General features: G+C 28.3%; 2 protein-coding genes across 2 annotated transcripts in view; one reads left to right on the top strand and one right to left on the bottom strand.

The window, feature by feature from the left end:
• Nucleotides 1-5,441, bottom strand: part of LOC107454526 (F-box only protein 32) — a 57,322-nt gene extending 51,881 nt beyond the window's left edge. The window contains exon 1 of the mRNA XM_087152515.1: nt 5,134-5,441. Coding sequence (XP_087008641.1) covers nt 5,134-5,246 — 113 coding nt within the window. The 5' untranslated portion in view covers nt 5,247-5,441. The remainder of the gene's footprint in view (nt 1-5,133) is intronic.
• Nucleotides 5,442-5,662: 221 nt separating this feature from the next.
• mRpL10 (mitochondrial ribosomal protein L10) lies at nt 5,663-6,938 on the top strand. The gene has a single exon (XM_016071738.4). It carries the CDS (start codon nt 5,738-5,740, stop codon nt 6,449-6,451), a length of 714 nt encoding a protein of 237 aa, XP_015927224.3. The 5' UTR covers nt 5,663-5,737; the 3' UTR covers nt 6,452-6,938.
• Nucleotides 6,939-15,249: the final 8,311 nt, after the last annotated feature.

The raw sequence follows: 15,249 nt of genomic DNA, 5'->3' as shown, positions 1-15,249 counted from the left end.
TCAAAGGGGAAAAAGGGGGAAGAAAGAGAAAAACTGAGGAAAACTCTGAAGAAAAAAAATCTCCAGGGATGTTCAATATTGACATTACCGTTATCGCAACGTAACAGAAAGAGTCAAAATGCATATTTAATAGAGAAGAATATATTGCCCTTGCGCAGAAGCTAAAATATCGATTAGCCCTAAAATGAAAGGCATTTAAGTAAGTTTTGAAAGAATTCATAACAGGAGATTTGGTGGTGGTGGTGGTGGGGGGGAGTTCTCCCCTCACGCCCCTACACACTTTTCTCCTCTTCAAAAATAATGAATTCTAAGTGCTTAAAAATATAAGATCGAAAAGTATAATAGGAAGGGGATTATTTCCTTTCCTTTATTTTCAAACTGATTTGAAGTTGAGGGAGAAAATAAAAAATGCCTATGTATGAAGATTATTTTTTAACCTTTCTAAAAAAATAAAAAATTTAATGAAAAATTTGTACAAAGCACGGGGGAAAAAAATGACATTCCCAAAATTGCTTTTGATCTAATGATCGGATATTCACGTATCAGGACTTAGTTGTTCAAGGGCCTTTGCCTAAAATTAATTAGTGCAGACGATATTTTAAGGTACAAAATCAAACACAAAAGCATACTTTCTCTGGATGTTTTTCTTTTCCCTTTATTTTGTTTGATTTTTTTCTTTCTTTCTTTTTTCTTGATGGATTTTGATTTAATGATTTAAAAAAAAAAAGAAAAAAGAAGTGGTCAAAAGTTTGAGTCCTGTAAATTTTACTTCTATGCATTTCACTATGAAGGAACTAATCCGGTGATAAAATGTGATTATCCGAAGACCAGTTTAATCCACGAAATACGTAGTTTTAAATAACAAAATTCAAAGTTCTTGAAAAAATAAAATACAGCTTCATTAAGGTACTGAAATGAGCTATAAGTGGAATTAACATGAAGGAGTTCAAATATTCGACTGCTCTCCTAACCTAACTAGTGTGACCATATTATCCAGATTGTGACTATACTCCATATTAGGGCTGGGATAGCCCGGTTGGTAGGGCGTTGGACTCGTGTTCGTGAGAACGGGTGTTCGAATCCAGACGGTCGAAGAATCCCAGTGTATTAAACGGTGACTGTTGCACGCTAAATCTGCTGGGGTCACAAAGTCCTGTAAGTTCCCATCACAAATCAATACCTCTGGGGGTACTGATCCAGAAATTCACTTGTCTTCTTGATTGAGCTCTAAATTACAAACCTGTGGAGCTGGACATTGATAGTCGCAAACTCAAGTTTGGGTCGGCTGTTGAACGACGGTTATGAAATAAAATATCACAGAATATATAACCCATATTGAGCGGCTGGTCGATACGAATTCTGCACCGGACTCGCTCCGACCACAGTGCTGACGTTAAACATCCTCAGTGGTAGGCGGATCATGAGTTCTGTAGCCGTCAGGTTAGCATCGGGTTTTCCTCTCCATGTAATGCAAATGCTGGTTAGTTCCATTATAAAGTCCCCCACTTCTTCCAATATTTGGATTCAGGAGTTTTGAATTGGATACAAAATTACTAGGCTACGGAGTTGATGATTAGTAGTCGTAAACTCAAAAAATTGGGTCGGCTGTTCAACGATGATCATAAAATATGCCCCGTATTTCCTGAATCCATTTTCGTCGTCGAGAAAAAAAAAGCAGAATATGTTCATTTAGAGTAAGTACGTTTTTGTGCCAAATTTTGTAACTTCGGCGGATCAAATTAATTAGCATGTTTAAGTTTAGGTTCTTGAACCTTATTTCTTTTTTCCGCGCACTTTACACTTCAAAGAATATTTTTTAAGACATAAATAACTCCCATTATCTTTTCAACTTATTGTTACGTTAGCAATATACTATACTTTAACAGTTTGTAACCATTTTTATAAATTTCAGGATTCTGCTATTATTTTAACGATATATCTCTCAAGTTCCAAAACCTTGCGCATTTTTTGAAAACTTTGAAAGCTAACCTCCTAAAATTTGTGAACTTCGCTGCAAAAATATTCAAATTCAGAATGTTTAAAAAAAGTTATTATTTAAAAAAAATAGATTAAAAGATTAAAAAATTTTAATGCAAGAACGAAATTATAAAATAGTTTTATTATGTATTTCGAGCGTGCAGCGAATATAAAAGACCGCTAAGAAAGATTAATGTGCTAAAAAAGGGTCTGAAAATTTTCTTTGGTCAAATTTGTTCTCCCCCCCCCCCCCCGTTTTTTGACAATACTCCTCTTTTAACATTTCCCACTAAGGAAAAATTTATTGTCGAAGGTGTAAAATGAATTTTGATTTGCACAGACAATCGCTTGGTGCATTAACTACAAACAAAACTATAAATTTTACTTAACTGTGATAAAAACTTATAACAATTAAACGAGAATATTAAAGAGGAAAAAAATTAATCACTCTCTAATAAATAATTGATTAATAATTTAAAAATTAAACTCACCAAATATTACAGAATTTTAAAAATAATTTTCACAATTAAAAAGGTAGAATAAATTGAAAAATTAAAGTGTAGCAATTTTTAGATCATTAATAATTTTTTAAAACTTTGACTTGGTTTAGTGTATACACCCATTGAAAATTGAATCCATTAATAATGAAATTTTATTTCATGCAATGCAGTATTTCTGTTATAATTAACTAAAATTATATCATAAAATTAAAAGATATAAAACTATATTATTAAATTATAATAATTATTTTCCATTTTCGTACTTGACTTGTGCTTTAATCACGCTGTTTCTCGCTTTAGTCAACATAGCACCCTATCCCTTTGGATAACCAAAATTAGATAGATAAATTTAGTATTTATAAGCATTTGAAAAGGAATTAGGTTTCAAATTCACCTGCAACGCAATTTTTTAAGGAAACTTCAATTCAACTTCTTTTTTTTTTCGGGGGGGGGGGGGTGTTCTCTTGTGAGTAATCAATATTTTAAGGAGTTTGTTCCTGATTAATTTACCTTTATAACAGACCCAGTTTTTAAATTTTTTTTTTTTTAGGAGTGTAAGATATTATTAGAACATACAAGGCCCAAATTATTTTTATCTACTCATAAATATTTTCATTTATATATTCTTACATGCACATAAAATTAAATTATTTTTCCTTGTTGCAATTTTATTTAAATTTTTCTATTCATTGAAAAAAATTGACCAAATTAAATTTTTTTACCAAGTTATTGCATATGCGATGTTTTTTACGTCGATTATTTTAAACATGAACATCTACTATTCTACTTAAACTAAAAACTTTACTTAAAAACATAAAGACTATCAAATTTAAAGAAATATATTTCAAAATACTAATAAATAAATAAATATAATGAATCAATACAGCAATAAAGCATTTATATTTATAATTTCAGAATTATTGTTATTTCAGCTCAAAATTGATGTTAGGTAATGCTGTAAATCACAATTAAATATTTACACCACACCAAAATAATACAAGTTGAAATTCAAAATCATTAAGTTGTTACGAAACATTTCAACAGCGAAAAACTTATAAAACTTCATAATTTAAAATGCTTGGTTCAAAGTTCATATGATAATTAAAAAACGTAACATCTTTTTAAATTCCCAGAAAAAAATCATCATTAACTTATGAATTTTAAGAAAAATATAAGATTTTGTCTTTTTTAATAAACAAAAAAGGTCTAAAATTCAAAACATCAAACAGTAAAAAAAAATTATGTTAACAAAATACTTAATTAGGAACAACAAAAATTTTAAATAATTAAGCCACAGTAGGAAACAGCAGACATTTTTAAAACTATATTTTGATTAAAAAAAATCTTACAATAAATACAATTCAATGCTTTGTCAAATAATTTTAATAAATTTTGTATTAGAGGTTCTATAAAAATAAATAAAAATGAACTTTATAAACTTAATGAGATAAAAATAAGCAATAAAAATAATACAAGAAATTTTTAATTAAGTTTATATTTATTAGTCTTTTACATGTTTCTGAAAAAATAAGCTTTAACAAAGACAAAATTATATTTCCTTATCGAGTAGTTTTTATTAACAACAGCTTCATGAAACACACATCTTACAATTCATTACGAAAATTAAACTTTATTAAAATGTCAAAATTATTTTCATTACTTTTTATCAATAAGTTCATAAATGTATTATTTTTCTCTATATTTACTTACCAATGCAAAGTTTATTAGGTTTTTCTTTCTGGAAAAAATTTCCATGATTTTATCCCTATGTTTAAAAATTTCCACAATTTTCTATTAAGACTACATTTTTTAAATTTTTATACTAATTCATATTCAATAATTTTTTTTTTCTTGAATAAGAAAATATAGTACACATTTTTTAAAAAAAAAAGTTCTTAAGCATGAATCATTTTGTTTTCAAAAGTTTAATTTTCTAAGAGTTTTGTGAAGAGATCATTTCAGAAAACAAATCCCAATTAAAAACTATTTGTCTTTATTGAAGCTTGAATTTTCCGATATATGTAAGAAACTAGTAATTTAATTAAGATATTTCTAAATATTCTATAAAATAATTTAAACAGCAATTAATATGACTGGTTTATTTGTTATTCTTCATATTTTTGTTCTTTTACTATTCTCTCAAAAGAAAATAATAAAACTGATTAGATTGAGTAGGATTTTTTGAAAGAAAAAAAAAAGAAGAATTTTACGAAATGAATATTAAACTATTGCATAAATATCTATTTCCTTAAAATGTAATAAAGCTTTTACGATAGCTTTTTAAAACTGGAAGCAAATTTTGCATATTAATCAATTTTATGCAATATTAGATAACTTTCTAAAAAACAACAACTTATAATTAGGATAGTACATCCATTAAAAACAAGAAAAATTTCATTTATTCTAGGACTTATAAATCTTTAGTTTTTTGAACTCTTTAACAAATTAATTAGGCAAAAATCGATAGCATAAAATCCTTTGTTTGTTATCCTCACCTAAAAAGAAAAGTCATTTTAAATATATTAAAAAATTTATTAAAGAAAAATGCTTCGTGCATCTTACATAGCGTCTGCTAAATAAAATAATGCATAAAAATTATTACTCTAATTTTTACATAGCATTAGGAAAAACAAATAAAAATAATAAGTTTTTTTACCTAGATTGACCATGATTGCTTTTATATTCCAAAATTTTCTTTCTCTCCCAGCCTTCAGAAGTTTTAACCCAGGCTTCCCCAGGCGATCGCCAATCCTTTCCGAGGAAAGGCATAGGTATTTCAAAATTATTCTATTAAATGCGATCTGTTTCAAAAATTTAAAACACTACGCAGATTGTTTTCAAATAGACGACTTCAAACGCTTTTATGATCCAGTTGTTGATGTTCTGTTGTTGACGAAAATGACGTCACAAAACATATGTGTGGTGATCCAGTTGTTTAACAACATTGAGCGCATGCTGTTGTCTGACGTCAAAACGATTATGATAAATTCGATGAATACGATTATGATTCATCAATGTTTTTTACGGAATTTTTAAAAATTTTCAAATTATTAATATTTGTTAAATAAGAGTTGTTTTTGTTCATTTAAAACAAAGGTAAACATCTCAATAAATTAAGTTTTGATTCTTTTCTTTGAGAAATCAGGGAAAATGTTCCTATCCTATTTTAACTGCCAGAAGAATCTGGCAATTCTTAATTAATACCAGATTTGTTTGTTTTGTTTAGGTTTTGGAACATTTTTAATACCTTAGAAATTAACATGCTTGCTGTAAAATATGTATCTAAAGATTTAAGAGGATTATCTTCTCTTATACATTTCAGCAGAAATGTTAATTTTCGTTCTAGAAATCCTCCCGACCCTCATTTCGATCGCAAGCGAATGATCGAAGTTTGCAAACCTATAGTGCTCCCTGATCGTACTCCTGATAATGAAACTTGTTCTAAACTTAAGCTTGTAGAAAAAGAAGTACCTCATCCATATGAAGTAATTTTATCGTCCGAGTTGAAGAAATACTGGGAAACTTCTCGAATGATTTTGTTTTATCATTTACCTCCATTATCAAATCGTACACAAAGAGGAGTACGAAACACATTTTTCAAACAAGAGTTTCAGTTTCATGCGTACAGTGCAAACGTTATGAAACTCGCAATTTCGGAAACTCCATTCAAATCTGCTCTTCATTTGTATGAATCAAACACAGCTGTTGTTTTTTCCGAAACTTTAGCAATTAGTAAATTATTGAAAATAAATCGTAAGATTCAGCAACAAGGGGTTGCATTTCTAGGAGGCATAATAGATAATGTATTTTACAGTAAAAATCAAGTACAGGAAATTGGTGATTTGTTTAAAAAGGACTGTCATTCAGAATTGGCGCAACTCTTGGATTATGTGCCATCAAAAATCAAAAGCACTTTGAATTATCAAACACAGACACTCTCACATTATTTGTCACAAATTTCAAATGAAAAATAGTTTTTGTTGAGAAATAAATTTTTATTAAGCATTAAGTAAAATCATTATGTGCGTTCAGGGGATATTTCCGTATCTTGATCTGTCACGCCAACAATTGCAAAGGTGTCAGATTTCAAACTTGCAAATTTTAAAAAAAAGAACTGCATGTAGATGTTTGCCTGGGGGTGGCTGCGAGTTATACCCTTCTAGTTTGTTTGTTTCTTTTTTTAGTTTCTTGCGGGCTGCGGCCTAGAAGTTGCCAAGACTTGGCGATTATTCTGCCACAGATCACGATACAGAAATCTTCTTGTGCTCTTTATTTATTTTAGCTATGAAAATTCCAAATGTTATGAGCTTGTGGATCATTAGTTCAGTTTTGAACAACATAAAACCTTCTAATGCACTGCAGGGGGTGATAGTTTTCTATCTTTTTTTAAACCCTTATGAATGAATGAGAGATTAAACTATAAAGATTAAAAGGAAATAAAAGAAGTTGTCAAGCCTTCGATTCAACCCAGTCTTTTTTTGAGTATGTGTTTTACTATGATAATGGCAAATAACTTTCTTATTGCTTTCAAGTGAATTGCGTTTTCTTAAGAATTCAGCTATTCTCTTTAATAGTGAAATATTTTTTTAAAGAAAATTAAGCAATGATTTTATTTTAATTATAAAATATTATGTGTTAGACTTTTTATTTTGACTTGCTGCCTTTAGAATAGCTAAGCATTTAAACTGTTTTAATCAGGGTTGGCAGGTTTTTGACATGTGACAGTTTTTGACGGTTTAAACCATGGTTTAAACCGTCACGTCAAAAACCTATATTTATATGTGAAATTTAATTAATACATAAAATTTATATATTTTTTTATAAAGGATAGTGTTTCTAAATATGTTCTAGAAAAAATAAATTTAAAATTTTGAAGAAACACTTATATTTTGAATAGTAACCAAAATCTTGTACTTTTGAAAGCTCACATCTTTTGTAATATTATGTTTTCATTTTCATGTGTCATTGAAAATCTGCAGTGATATTATTAAGAAATTTATTTAAAACCAAATTTAGTGTATAATATAGATTATACTAAAAATTAGACATTTTTAAAGATAAACATTAGCAGTTTTGTACATTAGACATCTTTTAAAGAAAAATCTTTCAAACAGGTTGGGCACATGCAACATTCACAATCAGGGAATTTTTGTCTATTTTTAGCTCTTCTAAAGTAAACTGGGGGGAGGGGGATTAGTGAACTGCTTTCAACATAATTTGTTTGGTGGTGGAAAAATGTTCAAAACTAGTTATGTGCTACCGTATGCTGCGAGGAGCAAATGAACTAGACTATTGAATTTTGAATTAAATTTCTACTTCCATCATTTTCATTTTGATTATGTAATGTGATGCATGTTCTAATTTTTAAAATTATGTATTTAATTAGGGTAATTAAAAAATTTCCATAATAATTTGTTTAATCAGTAACTCTGAATTTTAAATCTTAATTTTTTTTTAAATTCATAGTTAACATAAGACAATACAAATTTAAGTGATTTCTGTTAAATACACAGAGAAGTTAGTGTCGATTTACAGTATATTCAGCCTATTCATTTACTATGCTGAAAATTTAGTTTATCCAAATACTTGTGAATTTCATTTTGCTGAATACTATATAGTTTTGTTGAATATCTAAATATTCAGCTGTTGAATAATTACTTCTTACTTTCAAGATATGATATACATTATTTGTATTCTTAATACAAGTGGAGAAAAAAAATTAAGAGATGAAAATTGTTTTAAAATGATAAGTGTAATAATTATAAATAAATATAATAAACAATATGAATTATATTTATCATTATTCATAAATATAACTACTTTTAAATTCAAATTAACATACTGGATAATAAAGATATTTAGTCTAACATTAAAAAAAAATTTTATACACTTGTATCAAGTTTGTATTTATACAACATAATTTGTAAGTTCCTTATAAATATAAATATTAGTTAAATGTTCCTTATATGTCAAAAATGCATGGTAATAAACTTTTAATTTTCTTAAATATCAAAAAAAAAATTTTTTTTTTCAAAATATAAATATTTAAACAATTTTTGTGCAAAATTTTTCTGCACATGCATTTGAATATAAATTTCTGAGATTTTAAATCTGTTATTTTACCTTAATTTTAATAAAAAAATATTTTAAAACCTGCTGATTACCTATAGTACAGTAGGAAACCGATTATCCGGAACGATCGGGACCATCGCTATTCCGGATAACTGATTTTTCCGGTTTTCTGAATCGCTACGAAAAGTCGTTTTTTTTATCGTTAAACCCAACTTAAAAAAAAAATATTTGGAAATAATCTTGAAAAAACGAAGTAATACACTAATAATTATTTACAAAGCTAGGGTAAACATCTTTAAAAAAAGAAAGAAAAATCCTAAAATCTTACGAGGAAAAAAAAAAATTTTTTTTAAAAAAATAGCGGGAAAATTTATCGAATTTCGTTCCGGTTTTTTGGTTTTCCGGTTTTCTGATTTCCGGATAACGGGTTCTGTACTGTATAATTAAATTTCCATATAATGCATGGCAACTGTTGGTAGTTTTGAAGTTTATATATTTTCTTGGCAAACTTCAGTTTTTGACATTTTTGACGGTTTAAACCAGTATTATACCCTTGTCATGTCAAAAACCACTTTTTGACGTCAAAAACCCAACCCTGGTTTTAATAAATACACTTAGAGAGTTGAAAATATAAGAAAACAAAGTACTGTCAGAAAAATAAAATAAAAATATTGATAAAGCTAGTGTTTGAAAGAAACAGTACTAGATAGATTTTGTTTTGGTTTAAGAGGAAATTATTTTTCCAGCTTAAAGCGTATTTTTAATGTTATTTTTCAATCGGGATATCTTCACTGCTAATTCACTTTAAATGATAAAAAGCTCATGAAAGAGAAATTTTACTAATAGCCTGCTTATATTTACATTTCTTTAATATTTTATTCTTAAAATTTTTTACCACATTAACCAATCTTTATGAAATTAAATTATAACAAAATATTGTAAAAAACTAACTTTGATAATCCTTTATTTAATTATTGAGTAACTCGTGTTTTTATATTTGTTTCCCTTAAGGACTTATTAGTCAGAAAAATTTATTTTCTGAAGTAACAACAGTGTTGGGCAATATTTATTGTTCATGATTTAATCAGAAAGAACAGTTCTGTCTTCTAAACCTTGTTTCTTATCTCACAGAAGCTACAAGATGAAAAAAATATTGTAAATGAGATTGATAAGTAACAAACCAAATATTTATATTGAAATAATGAATCTGTTCATTTTATTGATTGAGTTGTAGAAAAATGATGGCATTTATAGCTGCATTATTTATATTAAATGTCAAACTCGAATAAAATTTCTGAGTCTTGATTATAGAAATTTTTAAATAGAATGCTAATTGCTATTCAGTAATTCACCAATCCTGGTGAGAGGAGTTAGAAAAAAAAAAAAAAACAACATATGATTAATGTCAGAAACTTCTTTTCTCTATGGGTGGCACTTAATCTTGGAAAGTTGTGTTTTATTTGGGTAATGTGTTATAAAAATTTCTTTTTTGTGGCCATTTTAAAATCTTGCCTCTGATATTTTTGAGATATCTCATAAAACAACTTAAGAGTACTGAAATTTTTATAAGTAACAATACAGTAATTAATAGAAAGTAATAGCAAAAGAAAGTAATAAAAGTTTACAAAAATTGTCATCTTTGTGGCCGTTTTTTTAAAAAAAAGTTAGTTTAAGATTAACCGATTCGAACAATGTCTTCTATTTTTTGCACATTTGTCACTTCTTTTCAAATTTGATTGATTAATATCTATCTTAACCAGTTAATTTGCTTGTTTATGAGATAATGACAGTTTTGTAGAGCTGCAAATTGCTAAGTCTGTAAGGGAGAAGTTAATAGGTTCAATGAAAAGCGGCAAGTCTGTAGGAGCTCTGATTTGCTCTATTTTCTGTTGTTTTGAGGTGTTTCTTTCTTTTATATGTGTTATTTCAAATGTCCCTAGAAACAATTTTACCCTGGTCCCAGTTGGGTTAAAATTTGGCTCAATATGGGTCATATAAGAACATGCACAGAGGGAACAATATGTCTAGAATGGCAGAAATATAGATCCTACATTGGCTAAATAATGGATATAAAAGTGGGTGAATCCGATAATTCTATATAGGACCGATATTGGTTGTAAAATATTGGGTGACTCGGAAAATTCTATATAGGGCCAATATTAGAAAAATAGAGTCCCTTTGAATGCTTACTGAGCCAAGATTCATGATTATTTTAATGCTAGGGGTCATGTGTAGTCCCATTTTTAGTTTGAGCAATGGGGTGCAATAAAATAGTCTGTTTTGGATATAAAAGCAATATATCCAGGAGTGATAAAATAGTCTGTTTTGGATATAAAAGCAATATATCCAGGAGTGATAAAATAGTCTGTTTTGGATATAAAAGTAATATATCCAGGAGTGATTGTATTCCGGGTTTTCCGTATCTAAAAGCTGGGCATGTGATTTTTTCGCAAAAATCGCATTTCATCTCGAGACTATTAGTTTGCGAACTTCCGCGAATCAAAAACTTATAATCTGACGAAATTTGAAACTTTACCTATATTTTGTTAACGAAACGTTTGCATGTACGTGATTCTTCCGCCAATTTAATTTGGCAGATTTTCGGCATTTTTAATATTTAGAACTGCTCCGGAATCTCCTAATATCATGTTTCTCATTCACACGATTTTAATATTAATAATCGATTTTCATATTTATACATGATGTAAAAGCTACGCATTGCAATCTGTATACACGCAATCAAAAAATTGTGTGAGTTTTTACTAAGTGTCGGTCCCTATTTCAAATAATATAAAACATTCTAAATTTTTAAACAATTACAACATTTTGTGTGAACTAGAATAAATGAATAGTTCAAATGATGTTTCTGAAAAAAAGAAGAAACGTAATGTCTAAGATAGGAAAAAAATTATCTATGATATTGAGCAGACAATAAATTTTCTACCTGTTGATACATTTATTAATTATGTACATTTATAAGAATTTCATGTATTGATAGACAAAACAAACAATTTTAAAACTATAAAAAGAGTAATAAATCAAAGTTTTTAATTTGAAGTAATCTAACACTTGTTTCAAAGGAAAACAGCAATGTAATTTTTTGATACTCAGAATTATTTCTAATTTTTTCTTCATACAGGAGAAAAAAATTTTTCTTCCTTTCTCAAAAAAAAAAAAAAAAAGTTTAGTTTATTCTGCTTACACGAGTCTGCTGACAAAACAATAACAAAAGTTATTTTTCTCGAAGGAAAATCAAGAGAGGAAAAGTTTTTTCAAGTCACATCCAAAAATTTTGCTGTATTTTATGCGCTATAGTACGTAAGCGACATTGCTGTGTATAAGATATATAATGTGTGGTGTTTAGAGCCCTATAACATCCAAAATACTGGATGGAATGTGATAAAAAAATAATGAGATACATCAGAATGCGTAGCCAAATTTTTCAACAAAAAATAAGTACTTTTTAAGCACTTTAAAAAAAATATAATAGAGATACATGCACTAATAATTTTTTTCTTCATATATATATGTTAACAAAATCCAAAATAATTTTCAAAGTTACATGATTATGATAAAATAACTAGTTTCTGACAAAGGATTTTTTTCTTGATTATATTATCCACCATAAAAACGCACAATTTTAAATGTATTCAATATTGAGTGGATCATTCTATTTTTTAAATTAGAAATTATTTTACACAATTATGTTAAAAAAATTTCATTCAACAATTATTTAAAGAGGTTATCAAGTGCATTTTTCAGATTTGAATAAAAATTATTTACAAAAGCATATTATACAAAACACCAATAATATTACCATTATTAATCATAACGAATTTATAAAGATATGTATGCCGAAGTGGATTGTGGTTGAATGAAATGTGAAAACCAAGATTTTTGCATTATTCGTGGAAAAAAAAATGCAGTAAACAAACAAAAAATTTCTTTTTTGAAAACACCCAAACCCCTTTAAGGGCTTTTAAAAAATGAAAATAAGCACCTTTTAAAAATGTACGCTCCTGATGTGTACTTGGTGAGCTCAGAGTATGCTTCAATTTCTAAAAAATAAAGAGTTACGACACTGAACAAAGCAGTTGGACGTATATCGGTAACCTTTAAACATGAGATTGGAATAATAGTTTTCCAGCCTGTTTGTGTTGTAAATTGTTATTTAAAGTCAGACCAAATACACACAATAATATGGAGGTTTAATTTACACCCAATATTACAGCTTAAAAACACTTAAATGATGCACATAAACTGTTTTATCAGTTTTATCAACTAGATCAAACATTGGAAATGAGGCGAGATTGTGAATTTTCTGTCATGCAAATATGAGCTGTAAAAATACCTCAAATAAAACTAGTTTGTCCCTATCAATGCTTGATCTAGGAATTGCTTTGTGACTGGATCAAGTTTCAAAATTATAAGTAAGCAAAGTTTAATGCTGATGTCTATAAGCCCAAAAATAGGTTGGACAATCAACACTGGATACAGATAAAAAAGATATATAAAGCCAAAATTTTTAAAGAGAAAGATCAACTAAATCACCAAATATTGTGATTCTTACTCTTTAATAAATTAAGAAATGTAGCATTTCTAAGAGTGTAAAGCCTATTTTAAATCTCGCGCAATACTGTAACATTAAAAGATTTGAAAAATGTGACAACTTCAGTTGGATTTAACTGAGTCACTAGAACTAAACGGGCCGCAATCTGGTTGGCAGGACACTGTATTCTAGTTCGAATCCAGCCGACCGAACACTCCCCGTGAAGCAAATGGTGCACAATATGGAGGACTGACCTGAACCATGACTCTGGTTCAGGTCAAAATTACTATCTGTGGATGATTGAATGATTCCGCCCTATAAATTAAGAAAAGAATTCAAAATTTTTAAAAGCAATTAAAATAGAAAAACGTGCAAAGCAGCAGTGAATCTGAAAGGAATTGAAATAAGAGAAACAATGAAATAAGAAAAAAATTGGATAAATAAGTCCGCCCTATAAACAGGTGTGGCAGAAGTCAAATTCTTGACCATAGATGGAGCCACTGGAAAATACAAACAGCAACTATAACTAAAAGGTAAGAGGAAACCAAATCCTGGATAGGGAATTTCCCACTATAAAAAGGGGATTCTTGGACATAATGCATCCATTACACTTCTTAATTTTTTACATTCTCTAGTTTTTACACTTAACCCCTTCATGACCTACAGTATCGTATATGAAATGAGCTTTTCTGACTCTACTGGCCCTAGAGCACATGTACTTTATCTCAATATAGTACTCTTGTATCACATCTCATATTAGCAAGCATATGTACTCTTCATATTTGTATCACATTACTCTCCATGTATGTGTGTTTGGAACATGTGCTTCTTCTTTCAATCGGTTTTGAAGGAATTAACAATAGAACCAAACAGATTTTTATCCACTTTTTTAGTTTGAGAGTGTACCCGCTTTAAATATAACCTTTAAGCATTGCATAAACATTTCCAAGTACAACTGTTACACGTGTAGTTGCAACAAGTTTCTTAACAAATCAATTTCTATTCACCCATGTTTTAAATTAAATTTCGGTATATATATTTTATTGAGTTTTTTTTTCATATTTCACATTATAATTTATTTTTATTATTGCAGTTTAGGTTATAAAATGTTCCCTAAATTAAGATAATATTCAATTGAATTGCTTAAAATAATACAAATTTTATTAAAAGGATGCTTTTAAACGAAAATTGCTTAACAATTGAAAGTTTGAAGATCAAGTGCCACTTAAGGCAGTGGAATGTTAAAAATAACGGGAACATATGACAAACAAATACGTTCTGGATGGCTCAAATATATTGATATGAGTAAACGAAAACCTATAACTGAAATCAAAGAAAGAGAAATTCGACAAACTTAAGTTCCAGTTGATAAGATAAAAAGTAATTAGCGTAGAAGCAAATTAAAAGAATCAAATATCTTCTCAAATACTTCTTAGGAAGAAACAATTTTATTGTTATGAGAAATACCAATATTAGAATTAATTCAATAATAAAAAATATTTTGGGATCAACAAAGCCATGTTTATTGTTCAGAACAAAATGATGCACATGTTTTTGAAATCAAAACAGAAGGGAAAAAAATTCTACAAGTAATGTCGTATTATTGCCAGATACCAACCTGATAGTGAATCTGTGGGACAAGTTTGATCCACAGGTTCATGTAATGGCTCAGACAAATCTTCAATGCCTGTAATTCGCTAAAGCAGCAGGGTTTCGAAGGCGCCTGGAAAAATATTGGCCACGATTTATTCTCTTAAATGCACAAGTACGTAACCATGATATGCACTAAAAGGGGTAATAGCTGTAGAAGCAAAATTAAGGTTAAATAGAATTTTATATTTATGCATTGCTGGAACCGTAATAATACTCAGTATTCTACATAAATTTCGACTTTCTTTTTATTGTATTTGATTTATTAATGACTATTTTAATCTTATTGCACATTAGCGTATAGGTGTGTTTGACTCATGTGATCTTGTACATTATTGATGCAGGAAGAACGTAAGACAGTCACGTTCTTATTCTTCATCAATTAATTACATAAATTTATTGAGTTCTAAATTATGTTTATTATAGATTTAACAACTTTAAAAACCATAATTTTTTTGTTGTTGATATTTTTATTCTATTAAATTAAATAATAAAAAAAAA

Source organism: Parasteatoda tepidariorum, chromosome 9 (assembly GCF_982258835.1).
Source record: "Parasteatoda tepidariorum strain Cologne lab strain chromosome 9, Ptep-v5.0, whole genome shotgun sequence".
Taxonomy (NCBI): domain Eukaryota; kingdom Metazoa; phylum Arthropoda; class Arachnida; order Araneae; family Theridiidae; genus Parasteatoda; species Parasteatoda tepidariorum.
The sequence above is the reverse complement of the archived record's forward strand: the minus strand, read 5'-3'. Positions and strand labels throughout refer to the sequence as shown.

What these genes read in the sequence shown, in the direction of transcription:
- mRpL10 (XM_016071738.4), top strand. Translation starts at nt 5,738, where the DNA reads ATGCTTGCTGTAAAATATGTATCTAAAGATTTAAGAGGATTATCTTCT.